This window comes from Sander lucioperca, chromosome 6 (assembly GCF_008315115.2).
Source record: "Sander lucioperca isolate FBNREF2018 chromosome 6, SLUC_FBN_1.2, whole genome shotgun sequence".
In the NCBI taxonomy this organism is placed as follows: Eukaryota; Metazoa; Chordata; class Actinopteri; order Perciformes; family Percidae; genus Sander; species Sander lucioperca.
The window spans coordinates 35651076-35673537 of record NC_050178.1 but is presented as its reverse complement, the minus strand read 5'-3'; the positions used below and the strand labels follow the sequence as shown (position 1 = coordinate 35673537).

General features: G+C 40.8%; 1 protein-coding gene across 10 annotated transcripts in view; it reads right to left on the bottom strand.

Annotated features, from left to right (window-relative positions):
* Nucleotides 1-22462, bottom strand: part of celf4 (CUGBP, Elav-like family member 4) — an 86279-nt gene that overhangs the window by 9170 nt on the left and 54647 nt on the right. For 2 of the 10 annotated variants that reach the window (XM_031277293.2, XM_031277312.2), the window contains exons 3-11: nucleotides 13205-13253; nucleotides 8630-8758; nucleotides 7611-7690; nucleotides 7137-7277; nucleotides 5851-5989; nucleotides 3705-3857; nucleotides 3154-3264; nucleotides 1440-1502; nucleotides 874-954 (exon numbers count right to left, since the gene is read on the bottom strand). In XM_031277293.2, the coding sequence (XP_031133153.1) occupies nucleotides 874-954; nucleotides 1440-1502; nucleotides 3154-3264; nucleotides 3705-3857; nucleotides 5851-5989; nucleotides 7137-7277; nucleotides 7611-7690; nucleotides 8630-8758; nucleotides 13205-13253 (946 nt within the window). The remainder of the gene's footprint in view (nucleotides 1-873; nucleotides 955-1439; nucleotides 1503-3153; nucleotides 3265-3704; nucleotides 3858-5850; nucleotides 5990-7136; nucleotides 7278-7610; nucleotides 7691-8629; nucleotides 8759-13204; nucleotides 13254-22462) is intronic. The other 8 variants (XM_031277299.2, XM_036002153.1, XM_031277321.2 and 5 more) reach the window with 5 other exon arrangements.

The window sequence follows — 22462 nt, the reverse complement described above, 5'->3', positions numbered from 1 at the left end:
GAAAGTTCCGATCTGCAACATGAGATAATTTTCTCTACTTGGAATATATTCTCTTAATATTAAAAGTGAAATCAAGTTTGGTATCAGAGTTGCAAAAAAACAGAAAACAGCAGAGCAGTATATCTCAGCACGTAGTCATTAGTTGACAGTGACTTTAAAAACTCACAGGTTCAGCATTCACAGCTTTCAGGAGTCCCCAATCAAATGACTACTAACTGCTTAAATGGTAGCCTCTGGGATGCCACAGCTGTTAAATAATGTGCATTGTTTATTTTCCACAAGAGGGCAGTAAGGTCCTAAGCATGGGTGTCCCAAGCCTGGAGGTCATTGAGTTCATAAGTAGGTTTACAGATCAGTTTGAAATACTCATTAATGGTAGTAAAGTTAGTTACCCTACAACCAGCAAGGATAGCATCATATTTCTCTCTCTCTCTCTCTCTCTCTCTCTCTCTCTCTCTCATATGTATATATATATATATATATATATATATATATATATATATATATATATATATATATATATATATCATAACCTGAAACTCTAAATATTTTTTATTTTTTAACCTCTGTTTTAAAAGACTGAAAAATAGAGATTCTAGTCAGTGTTCCCTCATACATCCTGACTGATACTATACTCTGTGTTAGTGTGAGTTCTCTGAATGCTTTGCTTTTGAAAGACTGGTAAGAGGTGAAATCTTGCCTGAAAAAAAGGTGAGGACTGTGAATTGCCTGGATATTTTTAAACGTGGGTGTTTATTCCAGGACTATATTGGCAAGAGGATTAAAGACAAACAGAGAAGTAAATATGAGTAAATGTTTGCAGCATGTATGAATATTTAGTAGTGAATGGTGTGCCGTGTGTGAGTGTGTTACCTTCTCGTTGCTGCTGTGGAATGATGGGTGGAGGGTGGGGGAAGGCTTGGCTGATCTGGCCGTATGCAGCGGGGTAGGCTGCTGAGACACATACACACACAGCATGGATCAGATAACAGTCGTGACTACAATGCACACACACACACTCTGATACATACAAACAATGTGATATATGCTGGGGCACAGCAGGCAATCGATCAGATAACCAACAATAGAGTCTACATGTTTCACACACACACACACACACACACACACACACACACACACACACACACACACACACACACTGTCTGAACACAACAGAGAGAATAAACTGATGTAGTGAGACTGAAACACTTACTGTTACATGATCAAAATTCGAATGAATCTTTCTCCCTTCCTTTCTCTCTGGCATCCCCCCTTCTTTCTCTCAAAGCACATGCACACGTGCAAGCTTGCACACACTCACACACACTCACACACACACACACACACACACACACACACACACACACACACACACACACACACACACACACACACACACACACACACACAGATCAGTGCTGTGAGAGTGACAGACAGACCTGCATACTGCTGGACTCCTGTGTAAGCCTGCTGGAGAGGATCAGCTGCATTGGGACTTTGAGCTGCTCCACCAGAGACACAGAGAGAAGGAGTTAGTGGAGGGGGAAGCATGGATAGATGGAGGTGTGTGTGTGTGTGTGTGTGTGTGTGTGTGTGTGTGTGTGTGTGTGTGTGTGTGTGTGTGTGTGTAGGGGGAAAGAGATGAGGCAGAGAGAGACGGAGGGAGAATGTAGATGGAGAAGAGGGCACGGAGGAAGGCGAGAGTAATATATAACAAAGGTGAGAGGGAGGAGGGATTGAAGAAGAGGCGATGGAGAGAAGAACAGATAGGAGAAGAAAAGCAGAAAGGTTAGAGAGCTGAACAGCGAGGTGTCTGCTCGCTTTGCTTTCAGTGTGTGAGGAACTGAATTCTGAATCTCTCTCTCTTTTGCTGGGTATTTTACTTTATGTTCCTCCTAAAGCATTTCAAAAGTTCCAGAAAAGTTCAACTTTGAAGGACCACAGTTAAAACAAAAAACAACACATGGCTCCACTTTCACCACAGAAAAGGAACAAATGTGTCATATACTTGCATCTATTATAAACAAATCCTATGAAGATTAAATATATTATTTTTTCTGACAATCTGCTGTACTTAGACATTTAAAACATGACAATTACAATACACACTCACAACACTGGATGCACCTGTTTCTATCACTTCACATGTGGGAGATGCAGTTAATTATTTAAAAATTAAACGTGAAAACATTCCCCTATTCTAAATACACTTGTAGCTACCACAGATGCTGCACCACACTTAATAAATACCCATCTGTACACAGGACATGCACGTTATGTACACCACTGAGAAAACACACACACACACACACACACACACACACACACACTGATGACCACGTACACACACGGATAACCCCACTATCACCAAAAACCAAAGAAATACTGAACACATCGTTGACTAACAGCAACACTGAAAAACGGTTCAGATAGCCAGATGAAAGGAGAGAAGTATGGGCTCAAATAAAGGTCGATACATTCTAAGCTTGTAAAATTGTGTTCACAAATAATTTGAAAGCCTGTGGTTGTATATCATCCTTTGTAAACATCTGAAAAGTGTTTTGCATGAACAATTTGAGAGTTTGTGAATGTATAGAAACTATTTGTAGAAAACTATTTGTAAAAACAAATTGTATTAAATACAATGTGTGGACAAATTATACCAATGTTACACAAAAATTCAAAGACAAAAGAATTGAATTGAACATCTGAGTGCAGATTCAAAGAAGAAAACTGTGAGAATCAATTCCCAAAGTACCCACACCATATGTGACACTGAAATTACACATGAAAACACATTTAAGTTCTGAGAATGAATTTTGGCACTGCTTTTGGCTGTGAAATCAGGGCCAAATTTCATAACTTTGTAACTTGAATGCGAGTGTGCACGTCTTACACTGACATTAGAGTGCGGGGACGCAGTTTTCAGCTTTGAATCTAAACTAAATTTTTTTCTACAACTACAAATCTTTGTACAAACTTGAATTTCTCATGCAGTTTTTCCAGAGGTTCACAAAGAATTATATAAAACAACAGGCTTAGAAATTATTTCTGAACATCATTTCACAAGCTCAAAATGTTATTGACCATTATTTGAGCCCATGGGGAAGTGAAATGAAGAGGGGAAAGAGGATGGGGAGCAGGGAGCGCTACCTTCAGAGAGAGAGGAGATGAAGCAGCCACCCTGAACCCCAAAACAACTCCGCTGAGCCACGCCCAAGCCGCTTTTCTCCGAGTCCTCCCTAAAAACCACCTCCTGCAACACTGGAGAGACAAGAGTGTAAAAAGAATACTATAAACATATTTTTCTTCCACCTATTCACAGACAAAAACCAAGGTACTAGCCACGGCTCATGAAACAAGCGCATACTTAGGCTCCCGCAGCCCATAAGCACCTTTGACAAACACTCATCTCCTCGACATGCTGACTGTCTGTGGGCTAAATTCATCTGGCCTCAGCCTCCTGAACATGCTTCAAGGCTATTCACGCCTGTAAGCCAGCAGCATGCACACTTTCCCATTACAATGGATGCGTTTACCGCAGAGTGTGTCTCTAAGGATTTAAATGTAAGCTTCATTTTCATGTAGTCCCGGTTTAACATGACAAACAGTATATTCATAATGTTTACAGTGTTTTTTTTTTCTGTGTCTCTGAGAGTTATTTTGTGTGTTTGCATACATGCCACTGAATTAATCTGACTTACCAGGGTAGTGGTGTATGCCGTTGGTGAAGACAGCCTCTGCAGGAGGTTGCCCATTTGCCTGGGGGGGCGGCATGCCAGTAAAACCATTTACACTAATGGGGGAGGGGATGCTGGTCACTGTGGGGGCGCTGATGCCTGGAGGAGTACTGCCACCTGCAGCCACGGGTCAGACGGGCAAAGTGAGAAAGAAACAGTAAGCATTCCACTGTATTTTTTAAGACATTATGGAGAAGTTTTACTTTGTCTGGCCACCTAGTAACTCTTGGAAATATCAGAGGGGTCGGTCCAGTGGGCCAATGAAGACACTAAATGTCAGGGCTGATTTCTTGTCACAGTATGGCCCTTACTGTGACACAACAACCTTTATTTATCCAGGTAAGTCGATTGAGAACAAATTCTCATTTGCAACGACGACCTGTCACATGCACACAGTTACACATTCATACCTGGAAGCTGCCCAGTACAACCACAGTCTGATCTGCTGGCCACTGAGCAGCTCCACTGGAGTGGTTGGGGTTAAGGGCCTTGCTCAAGGGCACCTCAGTAGTGGTAATGAGGAAGGGACAAGCGCTGCTCTTTCACTTTCCCCACCCAGATTTTATCCTGTCGGTCTGGGGATTGAATCAGCGACCTCCCGGTCACAAGCTCGCTTCTTTATCCATTAGGCCCTATATTGTATAATAACAGTTAATACTGTGTTGATGATATATTATGGGTACCAGTCTTGTATAAAGTACTCAAAAGCAATACTTGAGTAAAAGTACAAGTATCTTCCCAGAAAATGACTTTGGTAGAAGTTAAAGTCTCCTTTTAGAATATTACTTGAGTAAAAGTCTTAAAGTATCTGATATTTACAGTACTTATATACTACTCATAGCAATTTTCTGATATTAAATGTACTTAAGTAGAAGTAAAAGTAAAAGTAAAAAAACACTTTGATTATGAACTTTATGGCCAAAGGTGTGTAATGTTATCTTAATCACCACTGTCGTCGGGGTGATCATCGTCTGTTACCATGGCGGCAGAGCCTGCAGCAGGTGCTTCCATGACACTATCAGTCATTATGCTTCCTCCTCTTCTTCTTTAGTTTTGGCCTATGGTTTTTTGCCACTTGGCCACAAACAGGCATCACGTCACCAACTGGAATGGAGCGTACATTATCTTGGCAATTTAGGAGCAATGATTCGCCAAACTTCCTTTTTTTCAGTGTAATAAATTTCTTCTGATTATATTTTGTAGTAACGAGTAACTAAGATGCTCAGGGGAACGTAGTGGAGTAAAAGTATACATTTTATTTAGGAAATGTAGTGGAGTAAAAGTAAAAGTTTCCGGAAATATAAATAACGAAGTAAAGTACAGATACGTGAAAATTCTACTTAAGCACAGTAGTGAAGTATTTGTACTTTGTTACATTACAGCACTGATGGGTACCAATTATGTATTTGTCTCAGATGATTGCATGTTATGCCAGTGTGCTACACGTATAGATTATGTGTAAAAAGATATGCCCATTTAAATGTTACTGTATTTTTTCACTGCAATACTACAGTAAGGCCTTAAAGGAACATACTGTTTTTTATTCATTACATAATAACATTGCTGTTACCACTTTTTTTTAAAGGATCTCATACTTTTTTTTAGATTAGATTTAATAATTTGTTATGCCTGAGATTTAGAAGTTATAAATCTTTTAAGGGAGTGGGTAAAAAGATTGGCATTTGTAAATTTAAAATTACACAACACTATTAGATGACCTGTTGCCCTTTCAGTAAGCTAGGCTATTGTTGCGGTCTTTGCTAACGCAATATGGAGAAAACTAGCGAGCTGTGCCGAATGGATCATGACACCAAACCATCTGAGTAGTATTGTGAGAAAGCAGTTTGGATTCAACACCATATATGGATAAATCTTGGATAAATAAGGCTGTTTGCCGACTTTGTAAAATGCAGCTACCTAACATTAGCTCGTCGCTCAGCGAGGCAGCAGAGGCACTGCAGTTGAACAGAATTTAGTATAGTTTGAGATTAGGCTCTGTGGGTTGTGTTCCAATTCATTTAAACAAATCACTCCTTACTTTGGTAAAGCGGCCGTATATACCTAAAAATCCAGCACGGCCCTTTAACCTTTGGTCTTTAACCACTGTTACCTGACGTTGGGGTCAGCGGTGCTCCTGGGATGCCATTGATGGTGGCCATGTGCTGCATCTGGGCAGCAGCAAAGGCTGCCATTGGACTGAGGTATCCTCCCTGGCCTACAGACGCCATCAATGCTGCCTGCTGCTGCACCTGCACAGTGGAGGATTTTAAGAAAGGGTTGAGAATGTCATGTCCAAAGATTCAGACATTTTGGAAAAGGGTTCATGAGAATATTACAGAGGTCATAAGAGTGGATTTTGAGTTTTGCCCCAGTCTTTACATATTAGGCAACCCTAAGCCCATGGCCCATATTGTAAAACCCCTAGCCAATTGGATTCAGACAAGTATAATGATTGGCAAACAGATGATAATGAGGAAGCGGAAAGACAGAAGGCCCGCTGTTTCAAGACTGGCTTACAGAGCTAGGCAAAGTAGCGGCTTTTGAAAGAATATCCTATAGTATAATAAACGACATTGATAAATATAATGAGAAATGGGGAATGTTCTTAAGATTGTATTCATTACATGGTAGCTAGAAAGTATGTGTATACACTCTGATCATTGTGGCCTGTTCCTGGGGAGCTATCACTGAATTGAGGGTGGAAGTGGTCTGGGTGCAACAGGGGTCTGTTTATTGGACTACTTCAACCTCACATTGGACAATGAAATTTACATGCAGCAGTGTTTTGGTAGTCTCCTGGAAAGACTGCTTAACATGTCGTGCATGGTCTAATTTTTCTTGTCATGGACTGTCTATTCTATTGTATTTATTTATTATTATTTATTATTTATTTTTTTATTTTTATATATTTTTTTTTATTTTGTTTAAGTATAATTATATCCTTATTATCTTATTTTAGTGCCCTCACTCTGATATTTCATTACAGTTGTGTATTTTAATTTTGCCTCTGTTTGTTTGCTGTAAAAATTAAAACTCAATAAAGTTTGAGTCTGAAAAAAAGAAAGGGTTGAGAATAATGCAAGAAAGAGGAGAAAGTTACTGAGCTAAGAAAGAAAAAAGGACGGAGCGGGGGGTATAAAAGGAAAGCGAGGAAAAACAGAGACTACCAGATAAAAACCAGGTAATGAATCCCACGAAATGTTTTTGTTTTCTTTCCCAAACCTAAAAAAGACATTTTACATCTCGTCCTAGTGAAATACAGTGTTCCTAATTGGAGGGAGCTCATCATTTTTTGCTAATTTCAGATGTGAGCTAGGCTTAAGCACTCCACTTCATTATTGTGGTTCATCGAATAAATAACTGCGGATAAAGAAGGCGTTTTGCGGGGTGTCTTGCCTGAGCGTAGGCTCCGTAGGCTCCAAACTGCAGGGCCATAGGGTTGAAGATGCCCATCTGACCAGCCATCTGCTGCATGCGGCGGATGGTGCGCTCCTTATCCGTGTCGGCGAACTTCACCACCAGACTGGATGAGGCACCCTGTGCACCAACCCATCCACCCACCCACACATACACACACAAACGCCACGCAGAACATAGTTAGTGTGTGACATAAGCTTGTATCTGCACTTGCACTCACAAACACACATCCTCTCCTGCCAAACCAATGGTGTCAGAGCTGTAGTTGGCACCCATTGCCCTGAAATAGTCAGGATGGGTCATATGCAAAGGACAAATTCCCTCACTGGGATTAATAAAGTATAGCTTAATTTAACTTAAAGGTAATTAAGCTTTATGTGACTCATCTCTCTACGTGATTCACCTCTCTCACATAAATCTACATGCTCACGCACACAGTTAGGATGTACTCACAGGCATTGTCTGGCTGCCGTGTAGTGCACTGATGGCAGCCTGAGCTTCAGCGTGAGAGGAGTATTTTACAAATGCACAGCCTGAAGAGAGAGAAAGACGGGAGAAAAAGAGACAGTAAATACAAAAGAGAAAAGTTTACTGAAAAGTAGTAGCAAAGCAAAGCATTGCGAATAACAAGACAAAAAGTAAAACGTTTCCTGGTTTGTTTTCACCCGGGATAAGTTTACTGCAGCATTACAGCAACAAACATTTAGTAAACAAAGCCCTCTTTGCTGAGGAGGGCGACATTAGTGTGGATCAACGCTCAATAAGCGGGCTAAACATGCCACTCTGACACCATTAACAACTTTGGGATCCTCTGATAGGGCTTAAAATGCCACAACATTCTGGTGTCGCTTACTATTGACAAGCCCCGTTGATGAATTTGAATGATCAAGTTCCCAGTAATTATTGAGCTAAAGCCCACTTAGCCGAGTAAGCTGGCTGATGAGGCCTTGTTAATGGAGCTTCACGGAGGAATCAGAATGATCAAGCCCACTGTAATCATCAGGCTTAGTTATCATCGGGCCTCATTGATTGGCTGCTAAGCCCACTGATGAACTTCATGCATTGAACTTGTGTAGCACCCTGACAACATTTCGAAAGGACATTTTTCTGGCATGACATAAAGCCTGGTGGTTAATAAGGAGGTTGGCTTGGTTTTTTTTCTTTATCAGAGCCGTGTAGGTTGACTCATAAGGTTAATGGGGTTCATCTGTAAAGAGTTATTGGTTTATATCTCTCATCCCTGTGGGCAAAGCCTTCAAATGACATTTACTGTTGAAATTTACAGATTCTACAGTATTCTTATGTAACCACTCCTCTGATGATTGTGGAATAGTGAGCTTTGACATCACTCAACACTGAGTGTTTAAGGAGAACTTTGCAAAGTCACCAACTTTGAAAGGCTGAATCATTTCTGTGCAGTAGTCTGTGAAAAAAGCCTGCTGGCTCAAAGTCATAAACAGCTATAAACTCACCTTTGCTGTTTCCGTCGGGACCTCTGAGGATGGTGCATTCCTCAATGCTGCCGAAGGACTCGAAAAGGCGCCGCACGTCATCTTCTGACTGTTGCTTGTTGAGCATACCCACAAAGAGCTTTCTGTCTTCTAAAAGAGAAAGGAATAGGTCACGATCAGAAGATCAGAGATGCCTTTTGATATTCTACATAAAGGCACGCTATGTTCCCTAAAACAGCAGCGTTTTTTTACTCATCTTTACTTGCATGGAAAAAAAACGTTTTGTGAACAGACTGTAGGCTATATGTTATCCAAGGTAACATATGTTATCCACCCATTTATTCGCACATCTTTAGATTTCAATTGGGTTTGAATGAAGCTATTTGCTCAAAGCTATTTGCTTAACCACAAATTCTTGATGAGTATGTTATTCTAAACAAAGGGTTCATGGTCATACGTAGGTGCTCAGCTCCATTTGGAAAAAATCAGCAATGCAATAACAATAGAATAACAATTAAAATGTTCATAACAAGTCAGTGACAGATGCCGATAATTATATTACACAAACAGCTTTATTGAATTCATTTGGAAACTGTTAACTTTAGGGACAAATTTCAGTGGTACTGATTTAGCAGTCCTCGCTCACGGCACCTTCAGTGGTACTTGCTGAACACTGTCTGTAATACATTGTGTATTTTAAATTATGTAGCATGTTTTTTCTTGGTTTACCTGGTTTTACATTTATTAATATTTTCCTACTGTGATTTCATTACAAATTTCTAGTGGAAGAACTCGTTTAAGGCAAGAAAACACTTTGTCCTGTGGGAACACGGCTGGCAACGTGCCCTCAGCTCTCAGAGTCTGATGGTAACAGCACAATGCTCGCTCGCATCGTATTTAGCACTGCTAGTTCGACTTGTGTCGCCTGCAATAAATGTGTGTTTATAACTACTGGTATGTGACAAATCCTTTTGGGACAAACACAATATCGTTACTGGCTAATATATAAAACAACCTGTTTGGCTTATAGTTGTAGAATAGCTCAAAATGTAAGATAAGAGGCTGATATGATACTCCACTCTTCATGAGGGTACAGTGAGTGAATGTTATGGTTATCCAACTATTCCATTCCTTTTTCTGTAGCATCTTGCTCCATACCATCTGAACTGTTTGTCTGTAACAATGTCATGCCAAAAACAAGTAGTATGTTTCAGGCACCTCTATACTGTTGTAAACAACATGTCGTAGTAATACTGTGATATATCTGAACATGAGAGAAGAATAAAATACTCTGTGGTTAAATTTAGATATTTGAATCCCTTGTAGATCAATAAAAAAAGGAAATGGTAAATTGGTCTTCCATTTTCCTTCTATCCTATTTTATGTTTACATAGTTGTGAATACATTACGTAAAGAAAGAGAGACAACACCTGCACACACCATCTTGGTAACTGATGTATTTGTCGAATATGACACGATATCTAATAGACACTAACAATGGCTTGTGTGAAAATCCATGGTCTGACTTTTCAGGCTAATCAGCCAATTTTTGTACATCAAGTATTATCTGCGAGGAATTGCGCCTGTCACAGGTATTAGACAGACAGACGCGTTGGTGTGCCTGTCCTCAGGTCAGAACATGATTAAAATTTAATGGAAGTCTAAGTTAAGTTCCACAGCAAGTTTGTCCGGGGGGCTCTGTTTACATGTAGCAACACATTTGGTTGTTATTATATTAAATATGCATCGCATACAGGATGCTAGTGCCTGCTGCACAATAATGAGGCTGCAAGTTTAACTGTGAAACCAATTAGATATAAAAATAAATATAATCTAACAGAAATAACAAGTAATATGCATAAGTCAAAGGTTATGTTGAATCCAGCAGACAATTACATGAATGCGGGGTTGCATGGGAGGGTAAACTGTTGTTATTCAGGAAGCTATGCACACATGGCCACTGGAAAGCACTGATAAACACTTTCAAAATAAAATGCCTATTTTCTGTACAGGGATACATCAGATAAAGCATTAGGGAAATGACTTGTTCATGTTATCAAGTCACACAGCACCAATTTAACACATTTCTTGGTCTACATTATTTCTCATTACAAACACATAGCAACCAGTCTTTTGCACATAGCAGCTGCTGTCCTCTTCTTTCTTGAAGTTAATATTGGCATTTCAGAACATTTGGTGAACAGTCTCTGTGGAAAAAAAGCAACACATAACCTTCCGAACCCAAATCTCTCTTCTTTCAATTTTTTTTTCAACAAACTTTTATGCTGTCAAAAAGAATTGCAGGATGAAATAATCTGATAAAATTGTACAGTTAAGGGTTTTGATAAAATATTGCCAGACTGAGGTCCAGCATCAGTTTATTATTCACCATGACAGCGTGATTGAGTCACTGAATGAGTTTAAAATTGTGAGGCAGACGGTGAAAGTGTGTTAGCACAAAACAGTAGCAGATGTGTCGGTGTGCCAGGCTGTCTGTTTTTACGTTGCACAGAATAGGAGTTTTGTGGAAATGGATGTATATGTTGGGAAATTAATGAGCCTCAGTGCAGTTGCCTCTGAATTCGTTTTGCAAATTAACGTGTGTCTAGGTGTGGTTATCTGTGTGTGTATGTGTGTGTGTGTGTGTGTGTGTGTGTGTGTGTGTGTGTGTGTGTGTGGGCACGCGCGCGCATGTTTAGGGTCTGTTCTCCATTGCCTGTGCCTGACAGGGTGTCCTTGCAGAGTCAACAAGACTAATCTGTGCTCTGGCCTTGCACTGTACACACAGAACAGACACACACATCTTGAAATGTTTGGCCCCCCACCTTTTACTTGAGTATTTCCATTTTATGCTGCTTTATACTACTACAGTGTCTAGTTGGGGGCTCCTTATGTTTCAGATGTCTATGAGTGATTTTTCCGTCTGAACTGTTCGAGGCCCAAATGATCCATTATTTCACAAAGATTATAGAAAATCCCAAATAGAAATAGTGGCAGAATTTTTTTTGTTTTTTTCTTTTCTCTTTCCTTCCCCTATTAATCATTATTCAACATTATTATTATTTTTTTAAGATTATTTTTTGGGATTTTCCGCCTTTAACTGAGAGGACAGTTAGGTGAGAAAGGGGAGAGAGAGGGGGAAGACATGCAGGAAATCGTCACAGGTCGGACTCTGGACCTCTGCATCGAGGCATAAGCCTCGAAGTATATGTGCGCCTGCTCTAACCACTGAAACAACCCGGCCACAATATGACATTTTTTTAAAGTAGCCCCAACTCCACCAACTACAGTAAACAGTAAAATGCTACTTACACTAATGCATCATTATTAACAATATAATAATGTAATATATAATAATACAGTGTATTAGTCACAAGGGACATTTTCTGCAGAACGATAATTTTACCACTGATACTTTTTACATTTTACTGATGCTTTTTTACTTTTACAGTCAGTGTGATTTTAAATGTCAGACTTTTACTTGTAATGGCATATTTTCACAGTGTGCTGGTACTAGTAAAGGATCTAAGTTCTTCTACCACCACTGCAATTAAAATGTAACACCCTGACAATACGATGTAGCTTTGCATTCATACCCGAGAAAAAACATCCAAGGGATAGACAGTGTGCAGAATAGATGAGGAGAATAGAAGTGGGCTGAGGACATACATACAGAGAAAGATAGACCCAAATAACAGACAGAGGTATGGACGGCCTGCATTGCCCTGCACTTTGCTTCCTCATGCTTGGTGCTCGCCTCTGTTCCCTCCTGCTCCATCAATCATACTCAGAGCACCACCAAACTAAATAGAAGAGGATGTCGCACACTCTCTCTTCCTTTCCTTAAAGGGTTTTTTCCCCTTTACAGGCTAACACCTCTTTCTCAGTCCTTATACTTCTCTCTGCTTATCAACCTTCAACTCTTCGCGTGCTCTATTTCCTGTTTTTTCCCCCTCTCTATTCGTCTTTCTTGTGACTGAAGAATCACTCTGGTGCCAATTATATTAACAACTGCAAAGTTTGAAAGACTCCAGCCAAAAACGGTCAAACTGCATCAATCTTCTCTTGTACAGTCCATTGATTGATGTCAGGAGCAGGTCACTACATGTCTAGACATAGAAAATGCGCTTTAAGCTGTCTTAGCTGTCAATACAGTAGCCTACACCAGACACAAATGACCAGACTAGACATCCACTTTCATTCACACAGATATGTCAATTGAAACTGCAGTTCATTTGGCTAATGCAAACTTATGACATGAGTCAAATAGGACTCACTTTGTTGCAGACAGCGTTATAAAAGGTGTTTGACAAAAATAAGTGACCTGTTTTCCCCTCAAGCATGAGGTGACATGCATGTTTCTGTGTATGTGCGATGTACGTGCATGTACATGCATCACTGCATACAATGAGACTCCAAGAAAGGAGCTAAGGGCAGCGCCAGCCAGGAGGAACACTGTTTACATAATGCGTTCTGAATAGTGGAGGGTCCGGCCAGGCCGCGCTGTCAGCCTGCGTCGAGGTACAGGGCATCTAATGGGACAGATAATAGTGAGGCTGATACGCACAGGCAGCATGTTTGTAGGGCATACAGTACCTCCTCGACTCTCGCTATCTGCTGGCTTCACCTGGATTGGTCTATTCATCTGTGACAGAGAGAGAAAGAGAGGACAAAGAGAGAAAAAGAAGAAAACAAGAGACAACCAGTAAGCATTGTGTACTCATGTAATAGCGCATGCTTTTACCCCACCCAAAAAAAGTTTTTTAGAATCACTCAGCCAAATTGCAGATAAAGTGTATTGAAAATCTCCAAAGCTGTAGCACTTATAGCCATTGGGGGAATAGCTAGTTGGGAATATGGGTTGGAAATATTATTTGATGTGAGATGAAAGAAGAGAGAAGGGTTGGAAAGGGGATAAGCAGAGGGATGAACGGAACGATAGAAAGAGGGATTGAGGGAGGATGGTGGAGAGTTAACTCTGGGTCAGCAGAGCTACTGTGACAGTGTATCCTTTCTGGATGCTTGTGCTCGTGAAGTGGTCTGTTTGGACTTGGATGTACGTAATGTGGTATTTACAAACACACATACAAACAGCAAAATCAACTCATACACACAAAGTACACATACTGTAGTATGTATGAGTTAAGCCTCACTACAAAATGTTCTTGCACAATCCTCTCTTAGCCTCACACACAAGTTTGTACATACAAGTGAACACACACACACACACACACACAAACACACACACACACACACACACACACACACACACCTGTGGTCTCCCCCAGTGAGACCTTTCTACAGTGTGTCCGCCGAGGCCCTCCTTTCATTTCACTCCTGCCTGTCAAACCTTCCCTCTCCGCCTCACCACCCGACTAAACGCTCGCCGCCAATCAATTTTTAATAATGCCAATTGCCACACTGCCAGGAGGAATGGAAGGAAAGGCGGGAGGGAGGAGGGGCAGAGGAGAGGCGAGAAGAGAAAAGAGGAGAGGAAAGGAGAGAAGAGGAGAAAGCTGAGGATGAAAAGGGAGGAGATAAAGGTCAAGGTTCTGTGTGATGCAGCATCAGTGTTTTGCTAAATGTCATTAAATCTTTTCTTCAGAGTTTGCTGATACAGTCATCATCTTAATGAATCTCTGGGCTTTCAGATGATTCACCAAACGCAAAACCTTTGAGCGCGAGGACACAATGTCATGATGCAAACGCAATTAATGCTCGGACCTTCGCCCTTTCCTGGTGCTTTTCTGCTGCTAACATTAAACCACATCATCCTTCATAACATTTATTTAAAATGGAGTTACCCATTCCTTCCTCTCCTCGTCTCCTCCCTCTCTTTGACAGCCAAGAGAACCCTACTAATGTTTTTAATGTGCTGTGATGCATTATTTATCAGACTGGCTGTTGATATGGAAAAAGAAGGACAAGAGGGGATAAATGAACTGGTGAATGAAAAAAGGGGAGTTAAAATGAGAGAAAAAAAAAGTATGAGAGAAAGAAGGATGTGAATAAAAAACAGTGCTGGGTAGGAAAAAGGGAGATTTTAGGAGGGGTGAAACCAAACAGGGTGAGAAAAAAGAGAGACTAATGGAAAACCAAAAAAAAAAAACAGGGGTGTTTGAGAAGAGAAAAATATGGTGATAAAAAGGAAGAGGGAGGAGGAATGAGGAAAAGAGGACATGGGGGGAGATGAGGACATAGATCAGAGTATGGGACAAGGTCAGCCCAGTGCTCCCATGGGGCCTATAAGCCTGCATACATATGAGCGCTTTTACCGTGACCCATACAAATGGTCTGGCCTCAATCTGACCTAATTGCGTTCCACCTCCACCGTTTTTTTATGCAAGCACTGGTCTTAACCCGCACAGTATATGACGGCACTGACCCTCTTTCTGGTCTTAATTTCACTCTGCACAAAGATTGTAGGGGCCCACAATTATTTGGGTTTATGTTTCACTTTTAAAAAAGCAAGCCCAGAGTTATTAATGCTTTCTTTGGACTCTCCCTTTGACTAAGAAATTAAACGACAACACCCTCACCCCTAAAATCTCAAGATATTTTAATGTTAATGATGCTGTCCTATACACATGACAAAACACAACTCTGTATCCATGGCACACATGACGTCATCTTATTGATGTAAATACATTTTATATAACAAATCTAACAAGGAAAGCTGAAATAAAATATAAATCTGAGAGAAGATGAACATTAAAGAACCTCCCTTGTTCTCCCCTAAAAATAAAAATTAAAACACCCCTACCCCCTCACCCTCTATTAATTTTTGTACTGTCCCTTAATGTAACATTTATTTTAGTTCAAAACTTGAAGCAATTTTTTACTCCACTGTAATTCTTGAAACACCTAGAATCCTATGAACTAACAGATTAATCAGCTCATACATTTTTCAGATACATTTCAAAATAATGTTAAGGGGTTAAACCATTATTTATTTTTTTATCACTGAAAGCTGAGTGGAGTTTCATGGGCTCTCTACCAGTGGTATCCATTATCCCATAGCCCATAAACTGATTCAAGGTCAGTTGTATCATCCTGCTCATAATAGGGTGAGTTAGCACCAGCCCACTGGACAACTGATCCCAAAACAGTTGTTAAAACCAGACACTGACTAGCATGGATAGCTCCCCTAGGATGTATGTGGTGGTGTTAGCCAAAGCCAGATGGCATCATTGAGCAGCAGAAGCAAAACAATACACAGATAATACATGAAGCTCTCTTTAGCCTAATGCCAGTATGAGAAAAAAATGCCATCTACATTTACATACAAAGGCACTGAGATGCAGACATACATACATATATAAACACATGTACAGTACACACACAAACAGGCTTACATGACTAGAAATGCACGCTTATACACACAAGCTTGGCTCATGCACAAGCATGCTAAATCACAAATAGGCCTATGCATCCAAGCATGCATAGAAACATACAACAGTACACAAATAAACACACACACACACACACACACACACACACACACACACACACAATGAATATGTAAATGTATCCTTGTGAGTCAACATGTTCCATAAATTGGCTCATCTATCAGCATACACACCTAATACCTTGCATGTAGCGTGCCTTTTTTTCCTCAGCCTTGTGAATGCGGCTGTCTATTCATACTTTAAAAACACTACACACATTCTCACACACACGCAGGCTTAGTAAGCTCCATTGTTGCTGAAAGTCCACCTCAGCAGCCTCGTGTTAGAGTGGCCTTGGTGTACCACATGATCGACAGCTCGAAAAGAATTGCACGGGCTACACTCCTCTGTTGATTATGTAACTCAATGACAGCGCTCTGCCTCAGTGCTGCCATAGATTCCCTGCTAACTAGAAGCTAAGGGAATACATGGACTGGATGCAGCCTGTGCTGTACCAAACTGGTGAGTCATTCTTCTGAATCAGTCTAGTACGGCCTGAATGTCTAGTGAGGCCCACAAGATTAGCTGAAAACAGTGTGGGACTATAGTTTGCTATATTGGATTCTACCTTGAAATGGGACAAAATTGAAGTCCTTGATCTGAGTTTTCTGCTGACTGTATTGATTTCATTGCGTGCAAACCACAGAAATTAAGTTACAAAAACACGGCTACGATGACAACTCTATGGGATTTTTATCCACTGAATTTCTGTCTAGTACCTTGTTATGTCAGATATGCTTCAAACACAATTTATTACAAGTTGCCCAAGACAGTGCAAGTGCCAGCCTCCAAAACTACACACAAACTAATACATGCAGCCACAGTAATTCACAACACTCACAGGTACACAAGAGCACACAGTCACTCACACTCTCATCATTGTCTGTTGAAAAGAATATTGAAAGTATGCTTCACGAAACTCGGGAGAGGAGGTAGGATTTTCTCATTTTCACCCTCGTCTGGCAGATGTGTTTTCGAGAGAGAGAGAGAGAGAGAGAGAGAGAGAGAGAGAGAGAGAGAGAGAGAGAGAGAGAGAGAGAGAGAGAGAGAGCGAGAGAGAGAGTGTGTGTGTGGAGCAGCGCAGGCCAGGTCATTTCATTATCACAGTGAGAAAGCACTCCATGAAACTCTCCCAGGGAAGCAAAGAAGGCTGCCTTTATAATATTCCTCTTCTACTATTGTGAAAACTTGCTCTATTTTACATTTTGCAGCTAAAGGCCCTTTTTTCTTTTACGTCATTCTGTCTCCGTGCCATTTGAATTAAGTTGTTTGAATTATTGTGTTTGGTTTTTTGTGTGGTTTCTGTTCATACATATACTGATTCCTAAGTGTACTGTATATGAAAGCCAGTATCTGAAAGGGATGTTGAGATTCTCTGCAGGAGCAGTACCACAGGGTCTAAGTGTAACCAAATGTCGGTATTCATACTGTCAAATGAACCACTGGCACTCGACCTGGACCTGCTTTCCAAAGTATCTCAGCATGCACAACACTCATCTTTGGATGGAAACATGCCAATGAAAACATTAGCTCAACAAATATGCTTATAATCATGAGATGCTTTTGGTAAACTGGGCCCCTCAGTAGAAAGATAAGCTGAAAAACTAGAAACATTTAGCAGGCATGTAATAGATTTCACCAGTGGTCACAGAGAGGACAACCTATTTTAAGTATTGATTTTACATTAATTCACAGAAGCATTACACTCCCATGGAATACCCCCACATTTCCATCAAAGCTCCTGCAGTACATGTAAAAATTTCATTGTATTGACTTTTGCAACCTCTTGAGGCACAGAAGTATTTTACAACATCTGTAGCAAAAGGCCAGCTCACACCCTTCCACCGCCATTACCACCGCAGACTGGAGAGAGAAGTGCCATAATGTGACTAATGGAACTAGAATCAGCTTGTGTTTTTTCCCATGGCAAAAGATGTGTTCATTAGGAGTGGAATTCAGGTCAGTCAGTCAAATGGCATTGCCTCACCTCATGCTCAGTGATCCTCTTTGCAAGTGCACAGGCTAATCCTGGTAAATGTTTTTTTTCCCCAGCCAACCAGTCATCAGACAGAGCTAGAGAAGCAGTTGTTGTTTATAATATTATGGTTGGGAATTTACTAAATGTACTCAATGCTAAAGACATGCAAGCTCATGTCCTATTCAGTGGTGCTGAATAGGACATGAGGTGCAGTTAAAAATATATTGCTGTAGTGGAGGAAGAAGTACTTCACAGATCTTTTACTAAAGTAAAAGTAGCAATAACACAGTGTAGAAATACTCATGCATTTAAGTTGTTTGAATTCAAAGTTCAAAGTATTAGCATCAAAATGAAATTAAAGTGCCAAAAGTTAAAGTACTTGGATAATGAGACTCGGAATTATGATTATTGATGCAATAATGTGTACATCATGTGAATATATATAAAACATATATTATAATTCCAACTGAATCACTAAAAGTATAATAAGGACAGAACAAAATACCCGAAAATACCCAGAATGCAATGTGATGTTACAGGCCCTGTTTGACAAAAACGTTTGCTCAGTCTATAGCAGGGTTGATCATGGCTTGAAAGTTGATGAATAGTTAAATTCCACTTCGATTACAATCAGGTTTAATCTCCAGTAATGTCTACATATTATCTCAGTGAGCATTTTGCTTTCTTTCCTTTCCCTGTAGTTCTTAATCCTGACATATGGCCAAACACCAAACCTCTCTTTTGATGTTCAAGTGAAACATATTGCGGAGAGATCAATGTCTGTGTGTGAGGGTAAAGATGACTATAAAGCAAAGCATCCCAATCTCTTTCCTTTTGTTGCATTCTCTTCCGTTTTATCCCTTCTCATCTTTACAAACAAACAGAGACGGACAATCTGTATCATGTCAGATCAAGGATGAGAAGAGTATTTTCTGACATCGGGATGGCCTGACCCAGTTGTTTGGGCTGGGATTGAGCGGCATGCTGCAGTCAGATCTGAGTGGACGGCAGCGAAATAAATATAAGAAAAAAAAAGCATCCAGATAAATTATGAATTGGCAGAGCCTGTGCTTTCTTTGGCTGTTATTGCACCGCAGCACTGAGATGGCTAGTAGAACAACAATGTGGCTGCAGTGTGCATTATGGCGACATTGGCCCTCATTTATCAATATTTCCTTATGTTCAAAACGTTGCGAGATGATGAAGCGCTGCACCAAAACCTGCTCTGAACAATAACATGCAAGCAAAGTATTCTCAATATCTCATTTACTGCTGAAATGGGTTTGATGGCGGAAGTTTAAAGACACATTACAATAGCGACTGATCTATTTAAACGACATGACCTCGCACTCAAGTATCATCCTAGAGCAATTGGATAACCCTGAAAGCCCTCTCAGCGCAACTGTGTAAATGAAAAATGCAGTCACCATGTTTCTTGGCCTGTTTCTATATGCTGCTGCTCGCTTTGTGGTGCTGCAGTCCCAGTAGCGTCTAGCGAGATCACTACGTCTCCACAAAGGCAGATGAAAGGGAGACACACAGAGATTACAAAAGGAAGCAAACCTTCCTGTCCAACCCTCTGATCATCCCGTATTCCTTCACTAAAATTACTTTTACACGTGGCCGGGTTGGTTCAGTCGGTAGAGCAGGCGCACATATACTGAGAGGTTTATGCCTCGAAGCAGAGGTCCAGGGGATCGAATCTGACCTGTGACGATTTCCTGCATGTCTTACCCCTCTCTCTCCCCTTTCTCACGTAGCTATCCTATCAAATAAAGGCGGAAAAGCCCAAAAAATAATCTTGAAAGAAAAATTACTTTTACACAGAACATGAAAACAGACAATTATAGACAGACATACACACAGGACACATACACATCCGAATCTGATTCATCCAAAAACGAGGAAGATCATTCTTGACCTTGGGAGCAGCATGGGTGACAAAATAATCTCAATTTATTCTCTTTTGCTTCCTGATTAAATTTTTGTTGGCACGCTTACTAGCTCTGAAAATACTTTCTCCAACTTTCTGAAGACCTGTTGTCAGAAAGCTAGTTACAAAACACAGACATTTTAAAAGCTGCAAGTTATCACACACCCCCACTCCTCCTCCACTCCTTTTCTCTTTTGCCTGTAGTTGGTTGAGAACTGCAATGCTTTTCTCACATCCATTGTTTGATCCATTTCACACCAGCCCACCTCTTCTTTATCTCCTCCTGTTTTCTCCTTCTTTCACTGGCAAGCAGCCTGAACACTGGCAGTAGTGGGACGGCTTTCGAGCAGTTTTGAATGAGAGGTTAAAATGGAAATGTAGTCTCTTTTTTTCCTTTCTATTCTTGTTCAACATCTTATTATTTTCCCTCGTTCTTCTTCCTCCTCTTCTCCTTATCGGATTTGTTGACGAATAGAGTAAATGAGCGGAGTGTGAAAACAATTTTTTCCACAGTGAGTTAATGCATAAATCTGTTTCCCTCCAATTTCCCCTCCATCTTTTCAGTGCTCTACTTGGATAAGAATCGATGTGGAATGAGAGGATTAATGCTTCTTGCGAGCACTTTAATAGGAATCGACAGTTGAGAATTCTGTTGTCACACCGTAACTGGATAGAAAAAGCACGTCATCTGCACCCCCAAATGATTTTACCCTGTCAAAACCTGTTATAGCTTCACACCTGCCTGTGACATGCACTTATACATACATTATACCCTCACACACCATGTGCAAATGAGATGCACACACACACACACACACACACACACACACACACACACACACACCACACACACACACACGTATACATATCACATATCTCACATTGATACATACAGTAATATACATCATTCCATTTTGAGCATCACAAGACATTATATCTCACACAATCCTTTGTGAGCCCTGAACACAGATTGATTATCGCACCACAGCTTGATCCATCACAAAAGGAGGCATTGCCCCCCCCCCCCCCCACACACACACACACACACACACACACACACACACACACACACACACACAACAACAACACAACCCCTTGCGATAGTTACATAATTAGATGTACAGCACCTTGGCAATCAACAACTCTGGTGTTGCCATGGGGACTATAGCTTTGACTATAAAAAGATAGAAAGGATCTATATGTGGAGGCGGTTGAGGGCGGAGGTGCGGAGCAAGGCAGCAGGAGAAAGAAAGAGGAGAAGACATGGAGTATGAAAAAGAGTGAGAAAATTGGTTTGAGAGCAGTGAAGGTGTCGCTGAGGGGCTGAGCAGCTCTCTCAGTTTATGTGCGAGCGTGCATCTGTGTGCATGGTGTACCTGCATGCGTGTGATTAGAATTGTACAAAACTTCACTGTGTGCACCAAGTATATGTATGTACGGGTGCTCCAGTGTAGCTTGCAGGAGGAGAAAAAAAATGACAAGGACAAAATGTGATAGAGTTGGTTAGTAAGTGAGAGGAAGAGAAAGAAAAAAGAAAAAAAGCTAACTAGAGAAAGTGTAGAGGACAATTTTCAGCCTCTCTCTCCCTCCCCGTCTAAGCTTTCTGCATTGCCTGGGCTTTGCAGCATATAGTGAAGATTAGGCCAGACGAGGAAGCCATAAATTCTACTTTTCTCTTTCCAGAGGTGAACATAAATCATGGCTCGTACTGGCGTGCCATCACTGGGTTTTTGCTTTTCACTTATCTAATGAATAGAAAAAAAGAGAGAGAAAAACAAGTTCAAAAGCTGTCACATTCCGAACTGGGCAGACTGCTATCACTTTCATCCCCGTACAACTTTTGTCCTCTTCTCCAGCCATCACTGAGGTACAGAGAAGATGAGTGGGTTTCCCATAATTGGGAGTATTCATAAGCTGCATATCGCCTGGACTATGTGTGTGTCTGTGTGTGTGTGTGTGTGTGTGTGTGTGTGTGTGTGTGAATGTGTGAGTATGAGAAGAAGAAAATGAGAGCTGACTTGAAAGGCCTGTGCATATGAAAGATACCTTACAGCATATGCAAATGTAAATATAGACACAAATAGCAGCAGGGGCAAACATACCATGAATTGCGAGGAAATGCAACTACTCTTATGTTCAAATACGCACATGCACGCTCACACGCTTTCTTGCACACGCATGCATGCACGCACGCACACAGGCTCGCACGCACACACAGCTTCACACCTGCCTGTGACATGCACTCGTACGTACACTTTACCCTCACACACCCATGTGCATTCTCTTGTTTCTGTCGCATAAGGTTAGGGGGTGAGGAGATGGTGATGTAATAAGCTGTCACTCACAATCGCCTGCCCTTGTATTGGAAGAAGGCAGCGAGAGACACAGTGATGAAAAACTAAAATAAAAATGTATATTGAATAAAGCAGAGTCAGTGAGAAGCTACAGAGATATAAAATAAAAATATGTGCACACAGTAGACCAAACGTGACTTA